The sequence below is a fragment of the Triturus cristatus genome, chromosome 3_2 (genome assembly GCF_964204655.1).
Source record: "Triturus cristatus chromosome 3_2, aTriCri1.1, whole genome shotgun sequence".
NCBI lineage: Eukaryota > Metazoa > Chordata > Amphibia > Caudata > Salamandridae > Triturus > Triturus cristatus.
The window spans coordinates 61,179,342-61,203,304 of NC_140584.1; the positions used below are offsets into that span (position 1 = coordinate 61,179,342).

The following is a 23,963-nucleotide window of genomic DNA, read 5'->3' on the forward strand; positions in this document are numbered from 1 at the left end:
GATCTTAGGAACCATCTCCCGTTCTCCCAGGGACACTAAAGTGACACCCGCCCACTCCCTTCCCTTATCTAAAGGCATCTCCTACCCGAGCACTACACTAGCTACTCCGGGGGCCTTTCCTCCGATGGGAGGGGGTGGTCTTTTCGGGCACTTCACATCTCCTTTATAGTGTCCGACACCACCGCACTCGAGGCAATGGACAACCCTTGGCTGCTGACTCTGGCCAGGATTAGGGTTTCTGGGTGGGTTAGCCCTAGGGGTGAATCCCGTTCCTTTCCCTTGGAAATTATTTTGGGGGCCTTTAGAGAACTCCATTTTCTTTTCCCCTCCCTCTTTCTTCTGGGGGGCGCCCTGTCCGGTCTTTTGAGAGTCCCCTCCAGTCCCCCTTGTGGACACCCGGGTACTAGCCCAAATGTCCGCCTCCTCAGCAAGCTTCCGGGGTTTGGTCAGCTTGCTATCCACCAGGTGTTGACGCAGTTCAGGGAAACATTTTTCGAGCAGGTGTTCCTTCAACATCAAATCAAACAACCCCTCGTAGTCCCTCACCTCGCTGCCCTGTATCCAACCCTCTAATGACTTCTTTGCATAGTCCAGGAAATCCACCCAATTCTGTGTGCCCAGTTTGTGGCTACCCCGGAACTTCTGTCTGTACTTCTCGGGTGTTAGTCCAAACTTCCTCACGAGCGCCACTTTCATGGTGGGGTAGTGGGCCTGCTCATCCTGCTCCAGGGCCAATAATGTATCCCTGCCAGCTGGAGGCATGTATTTATACAATCCCCCTCCCCAATATTTCTCTGGAACCCCATGGGCTCTTAAAGAGACCTCATAGGCCGCTAGCCACTTGGCGATATCATCCCCTGCACTATAGCTAGCTACTATGTCTTTTGGCAGATAGGGTTTGGGTTCCCTGGTGATTTCTCTGTCTTTGCTGCCACCATTAGGAACAGTTTGTGCCCCGATTCGTAGGATCTGGAGATCTATCTCCTTGAGCCTCAACTCGTGAGCCATCCTCCGTTCCTCCTTTTCTTTCTCCAGCTCCGCCAACTTCCATGTGAGCGGTCTTTTCTCCCTCCGGTCAGTTAATTCTACTTCTGATAAGCCGCCACTAGAGACACTGCTGCCCTTCCTTGAAAGTGTTCTGGGCCCCTTTACTAGGTTCCCCACCTCAGGTTGGTACAAACCAGCCCCCTCGCGGTCAGTCTCTCCATCCCTGTCCTCCTTTTCAGCCTTACTTTCTCGTCGTGCCTCCCCCCAAGCCCTCAAGATGGTTTGGAGCTCACCCTTCTTTGCACCTTGGGGACAAAACACCCCCTCTCGCTCACAAAACTCTCTGAGTTGGGCCACAGTGTAAGTTTCCACATCCTCCAATACAAACTCCATTTTGCCCACTCAGGATAGAAGACAGTTGCTTACAGAAGCTATGCAGGGGGGTACCTTTTGTAATACCTCCTCCCACCACCAGAAGAAAATTTGGAAAAACAAAACTCAAAATTAGGAAGTCCGCTTGGAGAAAACTCCCGGTGTAGGCCTATGGACTACCCACAGTTATTGTCGAGTGGACGCAAGCACAGCTCTATCCCACCGCTGAACACCAATTTTATGTTGGAAACCGGGCAACCGGGTTAGCAGTCACCAGGTTCCCAGCACCGTGGTAGCTCGGCTCGAGCGGTCGGGGGTCAGGCACCGTGTTAAGCGTACGTCACACCCTCACAATAACCATGCGTTCATCCGTTCCAAAAACGACACTACACCGTAAAAATTATGAAAGAAAGTAGTTTGTCTTTATCTTATTTTCTCTTAGTTGCAGGTTTCAAAACATACATACAATACCATAAGACTTTTCTTGAAAGTAGCAGGTCAAATAAATAATACCACAGTGGGGTTTCAATAAATAGGATCAGGTCATAAATAAACATAGGTGCAATAAATACAGATGGCAAATAAATACAGTCAGGCAATAAATACAGTGCAGGAATAAATTAGTGGAAGACAATAAATAAAGCACCCTCAATAAATAAGGAAAAGCAATCAATGACAATTACAGATCAGATCACATTCATGAGGTAATTTGGTTTTACTTTGCCCAAGTACAGCTTGTGGTCATTTGGATGACATGGGGGGTGTCCCACCTAGATTGGTCAAGGCTGGGCCGGAACTGAGGTAGAATAAGGGTAACCTAAGGATCTGGCTCTCCCAAAATACACAACCCCACACAGAGGTCACTGCACCAGTCTTAGTTCACCCCTGGCACTCCCAGGCTGGTTCTAACACCCCTCTAGCCCCTAGAATGGTCTTTTAGGGCTCCACGGGGCCTCAGACGCCCCCTCTACCACTTACTGCCCTTTTCACGATGATCGGCTCTGCTCGGCGCCGGGTCGACGTCGCTGGGCGGCTCCGGTTCGATGTCGCTGGGCGGCCTCGGTTCGGTGTCGCTGGGCGGCTCCGGATCGATGTCGCTGGGCTGTTCCGGATCGATGTCGCTGGGCGGCCTCGGCTCGATGTCGCTGGGCTGCTCCGGCTCGATGTCGCCTTCCGGCGTCACAGGGTCACGGTCTCCCCGCTTCCGGGTGTCTCCGGAGTGCGACCTCCACTCCCGACCTCCGGCGCGCTTCAACTCAGATTCCGGCGTCTCCAGAGTGCGATCTCCACTCCTGACCTCCGGTGCGCTTCACCTCGATCTCCGGCGACTCCGGAGTGCGATCTCCACTCCCGACCTCCGGCGCGCTTCACCTCGACCTCAGGTGACTCCTTACTCGACCTCCGGTGCCTCTCCACGACCTCCGTCGGCGCCCTCTCTCGACCTCTGACGGCTCCGAGTACGACGTCTGCTTTCTGTCACCGCCGCTTCTCCACCTCAGGCCTCAGGTCTCCAGGCTTCTCGACGTCAGGACTCCAGGAGGACACCGCTAAACAGGTCAGGAGCTTGCTGGTCTTCTTCTTTAAGGCCTCTTCACAATATTTAGGTCCTTAAGATGGTTTTTCTGGTCTTGGTCCCACACAGGGCTCTAGGCTGGGCTTGGTCAATAGGGACTAGCATCAAGGGTGGGTTTCTGGACCCCACTCCAAGCACTGGTTTCCACCCCTGCTGCCTTACTCCGACCTCCTTCTGAACTGGTCCTCTCTCCTCTCTAGTCAGATGCCAACTGCCAACCTGAGATGGCCTCCCAACATTCTAAACTGCCTCTCACTGTCACAGGGTTCCAGAATGTTACGGAAGGTTCTAGAAATCTCCAGTGGGTTCTGATGATGTCACAGGTGACAATGGGTGGCCACCATTTTGTGTCTCAGGCCCTCAGACAGAAGTTCCAGGGGTAGGGAAAATGGCTCCCTGACCCTGCATCAACACTAAAAAGTCTGGTGGTTCCCAAAAAGGAAAAATTATAACAGGGTTTGAGGCAAAAGTGGGACAAAATAAATAATAATGAGGAGGGACCACCCAAAGGGCTGACAGGTCTAACACCCATCCTTTGCAATTTGGGTTCCCCACAAAGACTCACTCGGAAATGCGTTTTTGATGAATTGGTCACAAATATATGCCTATGCTTTTCCACCGAATCCGTTGGTTCCACGAGTTCTGCGCAAGATCAAGAAACAACCTTGCCGCATGATACTCATCGCTCCCAGGTGGCCTCGCCAGTACTGGTTTACGGAACTTCTCCTCCTCTCGGAGAGCGAGCCCATCCAGTTCCGGCCAATTCCGAACCTTCTGTCCATCCAGAACGGACAAATTTGTCATCCGGACCCAGCATCGCTGAGATTAGCGGCATGGCTCCTCAACACCTTGAATTCGCACACCTAGATATTCCTCCGGACTGTCAGGAGGTTTTAGCTAATGCTCGAGCACCTGCTACGATTAAAACTTACAAACTGAAATGGAAGATGTTTTGCATGTGGTGTCAATCTGCCAATATCCACCCTATTCAGGCAAGACCAGAACAAATTCTACCATTCTTTCTTCATTTGGCAAGATCTGGCCTCTCCCATTCTACTCTAAAGGTGTTCTTGGCGGCAATTTCAAGGTTTCGGCAGGATGGTGTTAACTCTCTTTATTCAAATAGAGTCATTCAACAATTCTTCAAGGAGTTGTTCTGGATGTTCCCCCCTATTCGATGTCCACCTCCTTCTTGGCACCTTAATATAGTGCTTACACAACTAATGCGGCACCCTTTCGAACCTATTCACAAGGTGGATTTAAAGTTCCTTTCTTGGAATGTTTCCTTGTTACTGGCTTTAACATCAACCAGAAGACTTAGTCACCTCCAAGCGTTCACTATTCATCCACCTTTTCTCCAATTTACATCGAAATCTGTAGTGCTGCAAAGACTTTTTTACCAAATCCGCTCACAGCTGCAGAAAGGGCTTTGCATTCCCTTGACATCAAAAGATGTCTCAAGTTCTACTTACAACGGACAGCAACAATACGCAAATCAGACCAACTGTTTGTGGCATATGGCAAACCACGCCAAGGACATTTGGTCTCAAAACCAACCATTGCTTGTTGGATCTCTGCTGCAATTTGCTTATGCCATGATCAAGCGGGAAGACCATTGCAAGCAACCCCAAGAGCACACTCTACAAGAGCAATTTCTTCATCCACAGCTCTTTTTGCTGGTGTGCCTCTTCACCAGATCTGTAGAGCGGCAACATGGTCCAATAGACACACTTTTACCAGACACTACTGTTTGGAAGCCGCAAGCGATGCAGATGCATCAGTGGGACAAGCTGTTCTCCGCAATCTTTTCAAATAAGGTGAGCCTCTGTTATCCCTCCTCCACTATGCTGTTCTATAAGACGCTTCTTCTGTTTCTATATTTTGAAATTGTTCTGAATATGTTGAAACACACACGTATTTATCTATAGTTATACCTTTTGATAATGTGTAGTGACTATGATACAAAAACAGCATCTTATGAGCATTATGTTACGTACTGCTATCTACTTTAATTCAGGCATGTGAATCTATGAAAGACACCCTAAATACTGGAGAAGAACAATAGTTACTTACCTGTAATCTGTGGTTCTCCAGTATTGGTGTTTCATAGATTCACATGCAACCCACCCACCTCCCCTCAGAGGCTGGTTAGGCTGTCATACTTGGTTCACTCCTGTGCGAGAAAATCTGAGAGCCTGAGCCTCTGAGGAGAACATTCTGGTGGGTGCTGTCGCCTGATTGGCTGCAGTTTGGACTGTATATAATGACTGTGATAGTCATAGGTGCGGAAGCTTTTCTCTTATAGCTTAGGCTATTTTACTTCCTGGTTTTACGTTACCAAGGTTTTTTGGTTATTATTAGGGGTGGGCGGAATTTGCGAAATTCACTTTTGCAAACTATCGCGAAAATGTTAAAAATCTCTGCAAACACGCGGAAATATCGCGAAAACGCGGAAGTTTTTTTCCCGCCCGTTCGCGGTATTCTCTGCGTGATCGCGGCGCGCCACCTTACCCATGCGGTTGCTCACGGGCGCGAGATCTCAATCATCTCATACTCTCGCGGTGCATGATCGCGAGAAGAATGACGTGATCGCGCGACGAATGACGTGATCGCGTGACAAATGACGTTAATGCGGGCGCGAACTGTCGCAAGACAGCGCAAATGGCTACCGACAATCCAACATCTTGTGGAGAACGCGACCGGATCGGGGAAACTTGTCGGCGAACGCGGGGATTCAGGTAAGGCGATCGCGCGCACGCAATCATATATTATTTTACAGCGCGAGCAAGAAAAAAAATTCCGGTAAGATGTGGATTGCGGAAATTTTGACATTTTCGCGCTCTCCGCGGAACGCGAAAATGTCAAATGATCGCAATTTCCGCGAGCGGAACGGAATTTTAGCCCAGGCCTTCTTATTATATGCATAATTATTGCTTTTTTATGTACCTTGGGACTCCCACTCCGACGACGGGGAATGATTCAGGCATGTGAATCTATGAAAGACACCCAATACTGGAGAACCACAGATTACAGGTAAGTAACTATTGTTCGTTTCGACCATATTTTGACCTTCTCCTCCAGCCACATCATGGCTCTCTTATAATATAAATTCCAAATTTCCTGCACATCCCGGCTGATCAATATTCCCAAGTATTTTACTGCTTCTACTTCCCACTTCAGAGGGTACTCGGAAGCGGCTCTTGGCGTGCTTTCTGTTAAGGGGAAAACAACCGATTTTGACCAGTTAACAGATATCCCAGCCAGTCCTCCGAACCGTATAAATTCCCGCAAAACGGGGTCCAAATTGTCCTCCGGGTTCATAAGGTAGAGAGTTACATCATCAGCATATAGCGATATCAAAAGGCATCTGGAACTAAATCCTATACCTCTTGCCGTGTGATGCTGGCGGATACGCGCAGCGAGTGGTTCCATTGCTATTGCAAACAATAATGGGGAAAAGGGGCATCCCTGTCTTGTGCACCGCGATATTGGGAATGGATCAGAAGTTATCCCGTTCACCCTGATTCGAGCGCTGGGGGAAGCGTAGAGTAGCCGTATACTGTTAATTAAAAGCGGGCTGAACCCCATACGACCCAGGATGGTGAACAGATACGGCCACTCTAGGGTGTCGAAAGCTTTTGTAGCGTCTAAAAACACTACTGCGGCGTGGACGTCAGGATGCAAATAGTGTAATACTGAAAAAATGGTTCGTAGGTTGTGTGACGTTGATCTCCCCGGAATGAACCCTGACTGATCAGGAAATGCAATCATGGGCAGCAATGGCTGCAATCGATTAGCAATCAGTTTTGCGTATATTTTGACTTCAACATTTATCAGGGAGAGTGGCCTATAAGAGTCCAACTCAGATTCTGGCTTTCCGGGTTTTAGCAGAGTAATTATTATAGCTTCTCTCATAGTGGTGGGCAATATTCCCGTTTCCAGGGCTTCCCCGTATACCTCCAGCAGCCTTGGCGCCTAAGTTTTATAAAAAGACGTGGTCAGACCGTCAGGGCCGGGGGCCTTGTCAAGGGTAAAGCTCTTAATAACCTGTGCAACGTCTTCAGCAGTGTACAGGAGATCCATGTATTTTCTGTGGTTGTTATTGAACCAGGCTAATGCAATTGAGTCTAAAAAGGACTGCATTCCCTCGGGGCAGTCTTCCTGTGTGGCCTTGTAGAGATGTGAATAGAAGTCAGAAAAGGCGGTCAAAACTTCCTCCTGACCACTAATCACTGTACCTGTCTCAGTGTGTATCTCATGAATGAAGGTTGCGGCTCTAGGTGCCTTTGTCATACCGGCTAGCGTACGACCCGGTCTGTCTCCCTCCCCATACCTCCTGGCCTCTGCGTATTTTCCCAGAAATTTGACCTCCCGCTGCGCCTCTTCGGAGTAGTCTAACAGTTTAGCTTTAAGCAAGCCAGTAATTGCCGGGTCCCCTGTTGCATAGAATTCCTCCTCTAGCGCCTTGATATTGGTCTCCATAGAGGCAAGTGTTCCTCTTATTGCCTTTAAAACTCCCGCCTGTCTGGCAATACATTTACCTCTAATTACCACTTTAAAAGCCTCCCAGAGTGAGGCTTCGGTATCCACCGAGCCCGTATTCAGATCAAAGTATTCGGTGATATCGGACATAATTTCTTCTTTAAAAGCTTCATCTAGGAGATCCTGAGGTGGGAGGCGCCAGGCAAAAACCTTCTTCGGCGAGTTGGGGATCGCCAGCCGCAGCATACATGGAGAGTGGTCCGACAGCGATCTAGGCATGTGTGCAACATTTATAGACCAATTGGCGACATCTCGGGATACCAACCAGAAATCCAGACGGGACCATGAACTGTGATGATCAGAAATGCAGGTGCCCTCCCTTCCGCTACAGGGGATGCCTATCGCGCCATATGTCAATAAGATCTCCATCAGCCACTATCACCCCCAGGGCGGCGCTAGCCGCTGGGTGTAAGGTGCGGGCAGCTCCTCTCCTATCAAGGGTATTATCTAGGATAGCATTGAAGTCTCCTCCCATAACACTGTAGAACAGCCCGCTGCTCTATTTTTGGACCAAATGTTATTAGAAAAATCTGGAGAGTCGAAATTGGGGCCATATATAGCCACAATAGTCATAAGAACGCCACATAATAGTCCCTGCACCAAGACATACCGACCCTCAGGGTCGCCCTGTGTATACCTCTCCCTCCAGTCTAGCCCCTTCTAAATCAGCACAGCCACCCCCGTGCATAATTAGAATATACAGAAGAATATACATGCCCCCATCGGCTATGGCGAAGTCTCTGTGACGGTGTTACATTCAGGTGTGTTTCTTGCAGTATGCATATGTCTACATTGTGGCGGGTTAAATAGGCATGAACCAGTCTTGATTTTCTACCATCACTGAGCCCATGAACATTCCAAGTGAGGCAATTTAGAGTGTTAACAGACATCTACCAGGTTTACTGTCCCAATTACTGTGTATACATCCACGGCGTGATACTTCAACCAGCTGTAATATATTTTCGCCCCTAACTTACCTCCTGTACTGGCATTAAACAATAACATAAACCCTACCCCCTTCCCTCCACCCACTCCAACCCCCCAAACAGGTTGTAGCATACCCCCCCTAAAAAAAACAGAACATGCAAACAAAAGCATGACAACCGGGATCCTTCCCATGAGGGCGCAGCAACACTGGCGTACTTCCTTGCTTTGCACAAGGTGGCCGGGAATACTGCGGGTGAGGTTATCCGCACAGTACCACTAATACACTAAATAACCTGAAGTAATGTGAAAAAGAGCTGCAGAACAATTGGCAATATCTCACTCGATAATTTGCAAGTCTCCCATCTGTACGAAACAATCTGCCAGAACATGGACCATACTATACCCATATTAGTCATTGTCACTTAACTCCCTCTGTCCCTTCATCTTCCCGGTGCCCCTTCTTCTGCTTCCCACCGACATGTTTAGCAAACTTGAGTGCAGATTTTGCATCGGTAAAAAAGTGGGACGTTCCATCTACAGACACCTTTAGCTTTGCTGGGTACAGCAATGAGTACGGGATATGTGCCTGCAACAGAATCCGCATTGCTTGAATAAATTCACGTCGCGCCGCTTGCACCGTCGGGGTGAAATCGGGATAAAAGGAGATGGTATTCCCTTTGTGTGTAATCTTGCCTTTCTCCCTTGCCATCCGGAGAACAAGATCCCTGTCCTGATAATTTAGGAGCTTTGCTATGATGGGTCTGGGCGGGGCACCAACAGGAGGCCTCTGGCCCAGCGACCTGTGGGCTCTTTCTACCACAAAGACTGGGGAGAGGTGAGGATCAAACAGATCATGCAGCAGCTCCGTTACGTAGGTCTCCATTTTAGAAATGTCCGTTGTGAGAAGTTGGCCTGATTTATGATTTCACTAATTCTAGTGTACACCTTGTATCAGTCCAAACAACCCTTATGGTGATTGGTTGTAAAGTCAACCTTATAGACCAGCTATCGTAGTGGTAGCATGGACAAGAGCAGTCTTAGGCTAAACTCTGAATGGCATGTGAAGCCAGCTGTTATACCATATGTAATCCCTTGAATACCAAATGAAAGGACACCACAACAGATATATATAAAAATAGAATGTATTTATTCTAGTCAAACCCTCAGCACTCTTTATGAGATTCGAGGTAAGTACAACACAGTCTTATTTAAGCATACACTAAGTCACACAGGTAAGTAATATAGTTAGGCCCTAGGGGCCACGCAAACCATATACTAAGTAAGTGGTATAAGAACCACTGTCACAAACACAGGTTAGGCCTAGGCCTAGGGAATCGCTGGGGCTACACTATACTACCAGTTACTAGGCAGTGGGAGGCCCACGGGATTCAGGTGCAGAGTGGAAACACTCACGCGTAATGCGTTAAAGTCGATAGAAATAGTGATGTTTAGAAATAAAGAGTTTTAGGACACTTCGGAAAGAGCTAGGAGTTAGAGACTTGGAAACTAGACCCTAGGATAGTCAATACCCTTGTGAGCACCAGAGTACTCAGTTTACCTAGCCCACGGGCTGCGGGTGCATAGGTATGAACTTGCGACGGGTTTCGTCGTCGACTCCTATGGATGCCTGAAGAAAAGATGCTGACAGGCAGTCAGTGAAGAGTGTCCGGTGGATCCCAAGATTGGAATCAAGAAGGAGGGTACCTGCAAGCAGAGGGGACAGAGTCTAAGTCACCAGCCAGGAGCCGGGAAGGAACCAGGAAGGAACCAGGCGATGTCGTGAAGATGCAGGTGAAGAGGTGAAGCTTGTCGCAGCAGCCACGGGTACCAGGAGGCGAGCTGTCCCACGAGGGCTCTTGCTGTTGGCGGCGTCGATGTCGAGTTCGGACCCAACAAGCCTTGGCAAGCGCAACCCACGCAGGATGAAGGATTTGCTTCTGTTGCAGACCAGGAAGGCCTGAGGTGCTTCTCTTTCACAGGGAAGCAAGGGCCAGTCTGGAGGAGCCAAACCACCGGTGGAAAGTTAAGGGTTCGTCGTCACAAAGGCTACTAGCCAACGGGCAAGCAACCGGACAGACGCGTCGAGCAGGAAAATGCAGAAGGGCCCCACGCAGAACTCGTGGAGTGTGGAGGGCTGATCTTCGGTGCAGATGGTGCTCGGGGTTGGGGCTACTCAATCCCCAGAGCACAACTTCGAGGATGCCTCAGAAGCTGCGCTGGAAGCAAGTAGCCAATTTTCCCAGGTAGCCGGTCCCACGTCTCTCGTCGCCTCCACGGATCTCAGCTTTGCTGTGGATGTGGATCAGGGTCGGAGGAGTCTGGAAGTCAAGGCGCTGGTCGGGCTCTGCAGTTGGTTCCTCGTAGAACTTAGGCAAAGCAAACTGCAGGTCGCGTGATGGTGGCCACTCCTTGGCCACAAGGGAGATTCTTCAGTCTTCTTCCGTAGTCGAATGTCGAAGGTCCAGAGTTTCTGTTCATGTTGCAGTTTTTCAGGATAATCCAAAGTCCTAGGGACTCAGCTCCCACTCTTATACTAATCTGGGGGGCTGGGTAACCTCTTGGACCGTTACTCCCACTCTCTGTGGGATACGGTGGAGGACGTGCTGCCCCTGTGCCCGGAGGAGGCCCTGACACGGCTCACCCAGGCTCTTGCCGACGGGCGGAACGCAGCCCGTTATGCCATCCGATGTGGTTTGGACACGACTGACTCGCTTGGCAGGGCAATGTCGTCCACGGTGGCGCTTCGTCGTCACGCCTGGTTGCAGTCCACGTCTTTTTCCGGGGATGTCCAGAGCACCCTCATGGACATGCCCTTTGATGGCGATCGCCTCTTTGGCGACAAAGCGGACAGTGCGCTGGATCGCTTTAAGGACTCCAGGGCTACGGCCAAGTCCTTGGGTCTCTCGACCCCGCGCCCGCAAACTTCAGCTTTTCGCCCCTTTCATGGCCAAGGAAGGGGCGCCCCCTCACATCTGCCTAGCCACAGGCCACAGAACCATCCTCCACGCGGTCGCGGACGTGGATTCCGCCGAGGCGGTACAGGGGGTCAACGTGCCGGTCCATCCACATCCACCCCAGCAGCATCCGCCTCAAAGCCTTCCTAGTTCGTGCTTTCAGGCCCATTCCACGCCAGTGGGCGGCAGAGTTCGCCATCACCTGCTCCACTGGCATTCCATCACTTCAGACAGGTGGGTGCTGCAAATCGTCCGAAGGGGCTACTCCCTCCCGTTCGAGACGACCCCTCCAGCCATGCTACCGCAGTGCCACCGCATGTCGGGGGATCACTTGAATCTTCTACGGAAGGAAGTTGCGGCCCTCTTGGCCAAAGGGGCCGTTGAGCGCGTTCCTGGTCCAGAAGTAGGCCGTGGTTGTTATTCCCACTACTTTCTGGTTCCCAAGAAGGGCAAAGGGGGCCTACGCCCCATCTTGGACCTCAGGAGCGTCAACGCCTTCCTCCGGAAGGAGAGGTTCAAGATGCTCACCTTAGCTCAGTTCTGGCTGCCCTAGACCCTGGAGACTGGATGGTAGCGTTGGACTTGCAGGACGCTTATTTTCACATCCCCGTCCTGCCGGCCCACCGGCATTACCTGCGGTTCACGGTGGGTTAGAAGCATTTTCAGTTTACTGTGCTCTCCTTCGGCCTCACCAGTGCCCCTTGGGTGTTCACGAAAGTGATGGCGGTGGTCGCAGCTCATCTGCGCAGATCAGGGGTTCCAGTCTTCCCCTATCTCGACGACTGGCTGTTGAAGGCGGGCTCGCCCCAGCAAGTCGTCTCCCACCTCCAGACTACGGCCGACCTCCTGCATTTGCTGGGGTTCTCCATCAATGTGCCGAAGTCGCATCTGAGTCCCTCCCAAATGCTCCTCTTTATCGGGGCGGTTCTGTACTCGGCGCAGTTCCGGGCTTATCCTCCGGACCAGCGGGTCTGGGATATTCAGGCTCTGATTCCCATCTTTCAGCCTCTATCCCGGGTTTCGGTCAGGTTGGTGCTGCGGCTTCTGGGTCTGATGGCCTCCTGCATCCTGTTAGTGCATCACGCCAGGTGGGGAATGCGGGCTCTGCAGTGGGACCTGAAGTTTCAGTGGGCCCAGCATCGGGGCAACCTGTCCGACCATGTCTTGATCTCGGAGGGCACCGCAAAGCAGTTGCAGTGGTGGCTCACGGACCGCGATTGGGTCAGCGGCAGATCCCTCTCCCTACCCCAACCGGAGCACGTAGTAGTGACGGATGCGTCCCTCCTGGGATGGGGGGGCCACATGGGGGAGGCGGAGATCAGAGGACTCTGGTCTCCGGCGGAGTCTCGGCTCCATATCAACCTTTTGGAGCTGAGAGCGATCCGACTTGCACTGAATGCATTCCTTCCCGTTGTCCGGGGAAGTGTGGTGCAGATGTTCACGGACAACACCACCGCCATGTGGTATTGCAACAAACAGGGCGGGGTGGGGTCGTGGACTCTTTGTCAGGAGGCTCTGCGCCTCTGGACATGGCTGGAACATCGGGGCATCACCCTGGTGGTCAACATCTGGCGGGCTCTCTGAACGCCAGAGCAGACAAACTCAGCCGTCGGTGCATGATGGATCACCAATGACGTCTCAACTCGGACGTGGCGCAAGCCTCTTTCGGCAGTGGGGAGAGCCTTGGTTAGATCTATTCGCCACCGAAGAGAACGCGCAATGTCAGCAGTTCTGCGTGGTGGAGTTTCCAAGGCGGCACTCGCTCGGGGACGCCTTTCCTTGCGAGTGGAGTTGTGGTCTGTTGTACGCCTTTCCGCCTATACCACTTCTGCCCAGAGTGCTGAAGATCAGGCACGACCGGGTCCAAGTCATCTTGGTGGCTCCGGATTGGGCACGAAGGTACTGGTATCCCGAGCTACTCAGTCTGTCAATAGATCCCCCAATATGACTGCCTCTTCAGGAGGACCTTCTGTCGCAGCAGCAGGGGACGGTCCTCCACCGAACCTGTCCAGTCTCTACCTCCATGCGTGGAGATTGAGCGGCGACAGTTGATGCCTTTTGACTTGCATCCTGAAGTCTACGATGTGATTCTGGCAGCCAGGCATCCCTCCACAAAATCGGTATACGCCTGCAGGTGGAATAAATTTGTGGCATGGTGCACAGCAAAGGCTGTGGATCCCCTTTCTGCCCCTCTTTCTGAGGTTCTCCTCTTTCTTCTTTCCATGGCCCAGCAGGGCTCTGATCTGGGCACTCTTAAAGGTTATCTTTCAGCTATTTGTGCTTTCTTACGGCTTCCTGATCAGCCTTCTCTTTTCAAATCCCCTGTTGTTTCTCGCTTCTTCAAAGGCATTACTCACATGTTTCCTCCTGTCCCTTTCGTAATGCCTTAGTGGGATTTGAACCTGGTCTTGACATATCAGATGTGCGCTCCTTTTGAGCCTCTTCATAATTGTCCCCTTCGTCTTCGGACTCTTAAGACTGCTTTCCTGGTTGCCATCACCTCGGCTAGACGGGTGAGTGAGCTCCAGGCTCTCTCTTCTAAGCCTCCTTTTCTTTCTGTCCATCCGGACAAGGTTGTCCTCCGGACTTGTCCTTCCTTTCTTCCTAAACTGCTGACTGCCTTTCACATTGGGCAGTCTGTCACGTTGCCCACCTTCTTTCCGCCTCCGCATCCTTCCAAGGAGGAAGAGAGGCTCCACCGTCTGGACCCAAAACGGGCGCTGTCCTTTTATTTGGACCGCACCAAACAGCTCCGGGTGGACGACAAACTCTTTGTGGGCTACGTGGGCGCTAAGAAGGGGCGGGCGGTACACAAGCGGACCATCTCGTGGTGGGTCGTATTGTGTATAAAGGCTTGTTACTCCTTGGCTAAAAAGGATACTCCTGTGGGGCTGAGGGCCCATTCCACCCGGGCCACAGCGGCGACCACTGCCCTGGGCCGGGGAGTCCCCTTGCAGGACATCTGTCAGGCAGCAACGTGGGCCTCGCTGCACACGTTTGCCAAGCATTATTGCCTGGACAGCCAAGTCCGGAGGGACGGCTTCTTTGGCCGTTCTGTTCTCCAGGACGTTCTGGTGTGATCTTGGTTCGCAGACCCACCACCGGGGTTGGTATTGCTGGGGTATCTATTCTAAGGTGAGGAATCTAACTAACGTGTTTCTTTCAGATGAACAAGTTACTTACCTTCGGTAACGATGTATCTGTAAGAAACATTAGTTAGTTAGATTCCTCACCGACCCACCCATCCTCCCCGTTCTGCGAACCGACATCTAGGGTTAAGGTTATTCTTTTCAGGGCCCTAGACTTTTTGGCAACAGTGTCGGTCTCTTGCATGGCTCTGTGTTCCTGGCGTGGAAAGCTATGTACAAGAACTGACGTCAGCGTGCGAGGGCGGCGTCTAAGTACTCCGGCGACGTCATTCCGGCGCACGACGCCGACGACGGACGCGGAGCCGCAGATGACGCGCTAGGGGTATTGCTGACGAAAAATCTTTCCGGATCCAGCCTGACACCTGGGGATATATTCTAAGGTGAGGAATCTAACTAATGTTTCTTACAGATACATCGTTACCGAGGGTTAGTAACTTGTTCTACTGGACCGTGGTTGGTTTTGCAGCAGATCCCTATCCTTATCTCACCCAAATTTAACAGTGGTGACCAATGCATCCATTCTGGTTTGGGTCAGCCATCTTGTAGAGGTGGAGATCAGAGGTCTGTGGTCTCCAGCACACGCCTGGCTCTATATCAACCTCCTGGAGCTGAGGGCCATCAACTTGGCATTGAAAACCTTCCTTGTGTCTTTCAAAGGGAGGCTAGTGCAATTGCCTATGGACAACACCACCACCTTGTGGTATTGCAACAAGCAGGGATGTGTTGAGTTCTGAACACTATGCCAGGAAGCACTCCACTTCTGAAATATCAAGACCATCAAGGCTTCTTCCTGGTGGTGAACTACCTGCCAAGATCAGTGAAAGCCAAGACAGATGAGTTCATCCGCCGAGGCCTTAGCTGATCATGAGTGGTAGTTACACCCATATATGGCACACAGTCTCGTTTGCAAATGGGGAGAATCTTGGCTCATTCCTATTAGCCACCATCAAGAATGCGCAGTTATACTCGATGGAGTTGCCAAGGCCCCTCCCGCTTGGGGATGCACCTAGAGTGGAACTCAGGACTCCTGTACGACTTTCCACCAATACCATTCCTGCCCCGAGTTCTGAAGAAGATCAGGATGGACCGGATTCAAGTCATCTTGGGGGCCTGGAATGGGCAGAGAGAATATGGTACCCAGAACTCCTGAGCTTAAGCACTTGTCCTCAGATCAGGCTGCTGCTCCAGGAGGACTTGATGATGTAACAGGGCAGGTTTTTGCACCCTGACCTCTACAATCTCCACCTTCCTGCATGGAGATTGAGTGGCAACAGCTGAACACCTTCAATATTCTCCCGGTAGTTGATGTAATCTTGGCAGCCAGGCATTCCTCAACAAAAACTGTATACGCCTGTCGTGGGTACAGATTTATGGTTTAGTACGTATCACACCAGATTGATCCTCTCCATGCCAAGTTATCTGACATTATGTGGTTTGTTTTTACTCTTCTCTGGAAAGGCTTTGCTTTGGGCACAGTTAAAGGTTATTATTTGGTTATTTTGGTCTTTTTACTGTTGCCGGATCAGCCCTCATTGTTTAAGTCACCGGTTGTGATACCTTTATCGAAAGGTGTTTCACCCCTCTCCTTTTGTCATGCCTCAGTGGGACCTAAACTAGCTCCTCTCATATTTGATGAGCACTCCTTTTGATCCATTTCACAGCTGTCCTTTGCGGCTGGCTTCTCACCCTCAATACGGTGTTCTTCGTCGCCATTACCTCTGTTACGTCCAGTGAGTGAGCTTCAGGCTCTCTGTTAATCCTTCGTACACCATCTTCCGAGATAGAATGTGAGCATCCTTGTGAGAAATTGGGTTTTTGATTGAGCGTTGTGAAGACCCTCTTCAAGCAACAACCACGATCCTTCTCAGGGTATACCACAAAAGTCACTAAATTAATCTGTGCATAACCCTCTGATAGCTTTGCACAAAAGCAGTCAGGCTTCACTCAGTATTAATGTTAAGTATTAATGCAGCACACGAACAGTAATAAAGTGAAAAGACAACACAATCAGTAGAACAGGAGATAATGCTTATTAAAGGTTTAGATAAAAGTAGCACTAAAAGGTGCAAAGCACCAACTGAGGGTTTCTGGTAACGCTGGATAGGCACAAAGTCACAAGTTCAGTTCAACTGTGAAGGAGCATCTGCATTGGTTCTGATTAGGCTGTACAGTGAGGCTTCGCAGGGCCTTGCGTAGCTTGACGTCTGTACCGATGAAGCTTTCAGGTGTGCGGTAAGGCTTTGAATCACTTGGCGTTAGTTCTGATGAAGCTTTCAGCTTTCAGCTGTGCGTCGAGGCTTTGTTGGGCTTTGCTTCTCTTGGTGTCAGTTCCGATAAAGTGTGCAGCTTTGCAGAGAGGCTTTGTGTCGCTCTGCATCTGTTCTGATGGAGTTTGCAGCTGTGTGGCGAGGCTTTGCAGGGCTTTGCTTCACACCAGAATCTTTAGTTAGGCTGTTCTGTCTGATACAAGCCAAGGGCCCAGGACCTGGGAATGCACTTTTTGGGGAACAAGAACTCACTCCAGCAGAGGCCATCAGGGCTCAGGCAGGTCCAATTAAAAATCTAGGCAGGTTCAGTGCAACAGGTCAGCTGGACAGTTGCAGGGAGGCCTCTGGGATTTGTTGTGCCCCTGTAGCTCAGAACAGGAGGTCAGCCAACTGACCCTTGGAATCACTCAGCTTGGAATCAAGGGAGCAGGTCCAGTCTTTCTTCTCAGAGAGTAGCAGGGCAGCCCTTCTGTAGTGCCCACAGGTACAGGAGTGTATTGAAGAATTGGAATGAAGGTTTAATATGTATACCTGGTGCTAGTTTTGAAGTAAGAGAAAGTTCTAGACTCCCACCCCTACACATCTGGTTTTGGAACTTCCTACCTTCTCCTGCCTTTCCTACCTTCCCCTGCCCAGGGTCCAAATAGGCTGGTGTTGAGTCCTTTGTTAGTGTGATGGAGGTAGCCCCTTTGAAATGTTATTGGGTCAGGGAATAGCTCCACCCCAGCCACCCTACAGGATAGCTCATCCTTCCAGCTTCTAGACCCTCTTTGTGTCACTGTCTTTGAGGAATAGGCAAAGGCCAGCTGGCAACTACACCTAGTCATGTGACCCAGGACAAGGGCTGCTTACAGCAAATGGTTAAGAAAGAAAACACCAACTCTCTGAGAGTGGTATTTTCCGAATTGTGACTTAAACCCAACTTTATCATTAAAGTGACCTTTAAATTACAATTTATTTGAGTATTAACATTATATTCCTACCTGCTCCAGATCAGAAGTTATCACTTATTAAATATAATAGGCTAACCCCCTGTTATCCTATGGGAAAGGAAAGACTTAGGCCTTGTAGTAGTGCAAAATACATGTAAGTGTTTTTTCACTACCAGGACATGTAAAACTTTAAAGTACATGCCCAACTTTTTCCATACAATGCACCCTGCCCTATAGACTTATATGGACAAAATAGGAAGGTTTAGGTTTGGCAAAAGGGTTATTATCCCAAGTCGAATGGGCAATTTGAAACTGCACACAGGCTGCAGTGGCAGACATGAGGCACGTTTTAAAAGGCTACTTATATGGGTGGCACAATAAGTGCTGCAGGCTCTCTTGTAGTATTTAATTTACATGGGCTGAGTACATGTAGTGCCACTTTATTAGGGACTTATAAGTAAATTAAATGTGCCAATTGGGTTTAAGCCAACACCGGTCATGCGCGTAATTTCAGGACCAGGAACAATTGTCCTTATTGATCCACTACTGAAGGTAACTAACTTTTACTTCTCTGTTGCCATAATGAAAAGAACCAGAAACAGGTACTGGGTGATAAAGTGTTAGAAGGCATCTTTGAGTAATGGGGTAGACCTTTGTAAAAGCACTGGGCAGAAAATGCTGAGACTATAAATCCAGGCAATCAGCACAGGGGTCAAGGGACAGTGTCTTTTTGATGACCTGGTAACGCCTCTCCCCCAGAAACCATTGATTCCCACTGTGATAGTCAAATTTAGAAAGTCGCTATGAAAGATGATTTAATTAGCTCCAGAGTGGCCGAGAGGTAAATAACTTCTTCCCATTAATTAGTTCAACAAATTCTTGTCCTTTTTTCAGAGTTTGGTTTTTCTGATACAGCCACCAATCTCAGCTCTCTTTTCATGATGAAGATGTTGTTCCCTAATTTCACAACTATTTCTTATTGTGTTGTTTTCTTTTTTTCCACAGTTTTGGCCACTGTTAACTTCCAAAAGAAAGAGCCTGTTCTCTTCTCATATCTTGATAGTTTCCAGGTAAGTCAGCAGCCATTATTCAGAACAGTGATACTGACCGTCAGCCTTTCCATGGAAGTTCTCATGATAGTCACCGATAATATTGTGCCACCAGGCAAAAATTCCTATTACAGACTAGCTGAACGGCTGCACCTTGCCATTTACATCATTATATACTAGCAAGATGAGAATGCCATCTTTAGCTAAAAAAACTAGATATGTCCTTAGTTTCTGAATACAATTAATCATAGTGTAAATATGCTTCTTCTTCGGGGGTTCCCTATTGCTTATCATAAGCACTGAATTGTCTGCCCACTTGCAGGATCCCGAAGCACTTTACAAAATTAAAATATATAGCCTTTTCTCTAGATAAGCCCAGTTTTTTTTTTTAAATAAATGAAATTTGACACATTATTAAAGGCTATATTGACCAATTTTCATTTACTTTCCCTTACTTCGAAAAATTAGCCAGTTTTAAAACAATAGAACCCTTTTTACTAATCAGTGCATGGAAGCATGCACACGGGAAAGAAGGCAACAGACATATCTGAGCAAGCTTTGACATATACAAAATTTTAATACGATGACAGCATAAAATGACAATGTGGAATTGGATATCTTAGCAGAGGCTGTTCAGTCAATGTCATTAGAGGTATTATGTCTCAAACACTAATTTCCGCACACACTTCAACGCTTGTCAGCACAGGTTCTCCATTCATAAAAAAGAAATTCCGCTGCACAGCAGAAACCCATTGCCCTGAGCCATTCGCAGAGAGGAGGCAGTTCTGCCCCCACTCTAGTGATGTACATTGTCTCTTTTCTGCACCAAAAACCTAACTCCAGCCAAGGTCCTTTGGCTCCTGGAGACAAACTATCCCTCAATGATCACAAGAAGTGCTGCATTAGGGTCTCAACTGACTGGAAGTGGGGGTAATGGCTGTGTGTCATTGGTGATCGTGTGCCGGACGGTGAGGCCTACTTGGACTCTGGTGGCTGCGGTGTTAGCCGTCTACTTGCCGACCGCCAATGCGGGTGCAGTAAAGGGGGCCCAGGGTGTGGTAGCCCCTGCTGAAGGTATGTAGGGGTGGAGACTTGGGCACATGGAGCAAGCCTGTGACCGCGGCAGGCGTAGGCCTGCTTACAGCGTCTGAAGGCTGCACCAGAGACTTCCGCAGGAAGCGGCTGGCCCGTAGGAGATCCTGTGGAGAGTGCTGCGCTGCATCGGTGCCCACATTGGTTCCTCGTCCTGGGTACATTGAGTGAGCAATGTACTGAGAGTCCTACACTGCAGCTGCGGCTTTGGTTGCTCTAAACTGCCTGCCTGTGACCTTGATTGTGCCTGGCATCGTTTTGCATCCCGCCTGTCCCGGCCTGGATCACTGGGGCTGGGTGCGGCATCACATATTTCCTGTACGGTGCGGAGGGCCCCATTGGAGCTCTGGGCCTCCTCCATGGTGAACCTAGCGGACTTTGTTTCTGCATTGCGGCATGCCGGGACAAGCTTGGAATCTGCGGTCGACTGCCTCAGCACATCACCACGTGGGAGTGGGCTCACCCTCTGCCCCTCCTCCCTCGATCTACCTGCTGGTATGGTGGTGCGGTGTGGGCACCCTGATGGAGATGTGGGGGTAGCGACGCCCTTGGGTGCACAACACAGGCCATAATGTAGGTAGAAGTGCTGGCCTAGCACAGACGTTGAATTGGATTCCCCCACTGTGTTTTACGTGCTGTTGGAGGTAGGCCCTACAGTGTATCGATGTTTCAATGTATTTTAACGGCTTGTGAAAAGACCTGCCATTGAGCCTCCTATCCTGCTATTTATTCCAACATGCCCTGTATGAGCCCACTTGTGGGGGGTACCTTCACTCAATGGTGTTAGCCCAAGAGGCAGATCTGCTTTGTTTCTCTGCCCTCTGCTCCTGCCACCCCTCAGCCGTTTGTTGAGGACGAAGATGGGCGGACTACAAGTCCCAGGGCCTGTTGCGGACGGATGCCACTAGTGTGGTGTCCATGCCTGGTGGCGCTCTACTTAAGCCCTGAAGGGCTGCTGCAGTACCAGTCAGCAGCAGGAAGTGGCAGGGTGGGGCTACCCCCTTTGGCTTGATCTTCTCTTCACTAAATAGACTGGAGGATACCTGCCCTGCTGTAATATATCATCAAGGACCAGGTCAAGGCTAGGGTACAGTACTCTCTAGTTTTTACCAAGCCCCATCTTAAATGTATACTACTAAATTATAGATCAGCCTCAAGACATTCTACACACATAGCTGATCTCATACTCACTCATGAACCCGACCTTCTAAGTGAACCATCTACGCCTATCCACGATATTCTGGTCCCCTCAAACTATGACATCACTAGATTAGACAAAACTGATAGACCAAGTGGGGGCATTGCCTGCATACATCGGAATAGTCTCTCAGTGAACCAATCTGATTCACCTGTATTATCCTCATGTGAATACCTCTGTATTGATATCACAAGTAACAACAGACCAGTCTGCCCCTTGCTCACATTCTACCACCCTTTAGGTGATAACCTCACCATCATCGAACAGTTTATGGATATCGTGACTACAAACATAGGATAACAAAGTACCCAAATCTTCCTTGGTGATCTCAATCTTCATTGGAACGACCCAAGTGACTCTGCTGTAAACAGCCTCAAAGCATTCCTTACGGACCTCGACCGCACTCAAATCTGCAACAGCCCCACACATGACAAGGGCTCAATGCTAGATCTGGTCATCTCCACTGCAGACTCCATCCAACTTGAAACGATCCTCCCTTGTGATTGGTCAGACCACCTCTCCATTATATTCCTCATTAATGAAGCGGTAAAACCAAACTCAGCCCAACCTACGAAACATAAAATATGGAAAAGGAACCTAAAAAACGCTAACACAAATCTACTAACATCCCCCAGTGTCAACCTCTTGCTTCCCCCTGAAGACTTATCTGATGTACAAGCACTCACAAACCACTACTTCAAATTCTATACTACGGGACTAGATGCAGTTGCACGGTTACAACTGAAAAGGCTCTCCACAAAAGATTCCAAACCATGGTACGATGGTAGCCTCAATGCGGACAGACGTTCCTTAAGATTCATTGAACGTCGAAGGGTCCCTCTACCACCTTAAGCTACCAGAAACTCCTACTATAAGAATATCAGAAGGTCTAAATCAAACTTTTTTAGGAACCAGTTAGACCAAGCTAGAAATCGACCCCAAAAAACTATTTGGATTAGTCAAAGCACAATCAAATGGCCTACAACACCCCCCCTCAACCTGGTCCGAGCGCATTAACCACCTGCGAAGAATTTGCTTCTTTCTTCATTGAGAAGACAGAAAACATGAAGATGGACCTACAGAAGGCCTTAGTACATTCTGACATCCCCAAAGAGACCCTATTACCCTCTCTGGCAACCCTTAACATATGCACACCAAAGTTCACCCTTATAAACAATGCTGCTTGGTCTTCCTTCAAAACCTTTAATGAAGGCGCAATCTTAAAAGTGCTCACATCACTGAACCCCTCTAACTACTTAATCGATCCTCTACCCGCCAACTATCTAAATGAGTTCAAACCTTTGTTACTGCCACTATGGACCAAGATTATCAATGCCTCTCTGCTTTAAGGCATCCTACCAGAAGACCTTAAATCAGGGCAAGTTTCCCCCATCCTAAAAAAAACCAACGGCAGACCACACAGACGTAAATAATTACCACCCGATCTCTAACATCCCAACTCTGGCTAAACTCCTGTAAAAATGTGTACACATCCAACTTGGCAACCACATCGAACAATTCAACCTGCTAAACCAATACCAATCTGGTTTTCGTGCAGGGGACAGTACTGAGTTGGCTCTGACCCACATAGTGGATGATGCACTAAACGTCGTAGACGAAAACGAAGCTTGTCTCTTAATCCTGCTCTACCTATCTTTGGCATTCGACACCTTCAAACATGACAATCTTCTAGACTTCCTGAAAAATAGAATGGGCCTATCAGGATCCGTACTAAACTGGTTCACCTCTTTCCTCTAAAATTGATCACAAAGATTCAAGGTCAATCAATCTTTATCTAAGTCCATCCCAGTCACATTAGGAGTTTTGCAGGGCTCCTCCCTCTCACCCACTCTTGTTAACCTATTCCTGGAACCTCTTACCAAAATTCTTAGCTCCTCCAACATCCACTATCACATGTACGCAGACAATACACAACTGTACCTAAAGGTCTCTTCTCTGGAGGACATCAGATCTCTTAACTCTACAAAAAACACAGATTTGGCTTGACCACCTGATACTAAACACCCTCAAGAGGCTGAATTCCTTCTAATCGCCCCCCCAACCAAACAACCATCATAGAGGAATGGCTCAAACAACTTACAGCGCTCAACTACCTGCCTCGAGTTATCGACTCAGGAAGATCACTGGGAATAACACTTGAAAGAAACGTAAACATGCAGAAACATATCAGTGCCGCAACAAAAGGAGCGAACATACAGATGAACATTATGAGAAAATTAAAACCCTTCCTTCCCGCAAATTACTTGGGCAGTACAAGCTCTAGTAATCCCCAGAGTAGATTATGGGAGTGCAACACTCTGCGGACTTCCCAGGTCTACAACGCCCCCCCCTAAGAGCCTCCCTCAATTCAGCTGCAAGGCTCATCATGGGTACTATAAGAAACTGCCACATTTACCCCGACATTAGAGCTCTCAAATGGCTACCATTCGAAGCAAGAATTTAACTAAAATCGCTTGTATGACTCACAAAGCCCTTCACCACAAGACCACGAGATATCTGCCCCAGAAACAGGAGCTCTCATGTGGTGACAGATCTTCCAGAAGTTCCAGCAGCCTTCTTCTGAAACCACAAAGATTTGCCAAAAAGAAAACATACAACCGGGCCTTCTCTGGAATTGCCCCAAGAATCTGGAATGCACTGGCCCCTCTACTGCCTCTTTCAAGAAAGAAGTAAAGTTTCTACTCATGAGTCAACTTACATGATCAACGAATCTGACCCACATAACGGATGTTGTCCTACTTTGTTTTAGATGCCTCTGTATTTTATGTCTTTGCATATACACTTCGGTATCTATAGCAGGACATAATTACGGCATACATCATACTTTTGTTCTATGATTTCCCCTGCAAAGCGCTCTGATACCCGCAAGGTCATGTTCGCACTATATAAAACCTTCAAAA

At 49.1% G+C, this 23,963-nt stretch overlaps 1 protein-coding gene across 2 annotated transcripts in view; it reads left to right on the forward strand.

The window, feature by feature from the left end:
* GLB1L2 (galactosidase beta 1 like 2) overlaps positions 1-23,963 on the forward strand; it is a 1,021,913-nt gene that overhangs the window by 401,227 nt on the left and 596,723 nt on the right. For both annotated transcript variants that reach the window (XM_085647243.1, XM_085647244.1), the window contains exon 8: positions 18,709-18,773. In XM_085647243.1, coding sequence (XP_085503369.1) covers positions 18,709-18,773 — 65 coding nt within the window. The remainder of the gene's footprint in view (positions 1-18,708; positions 18,774-23,963) is intronic.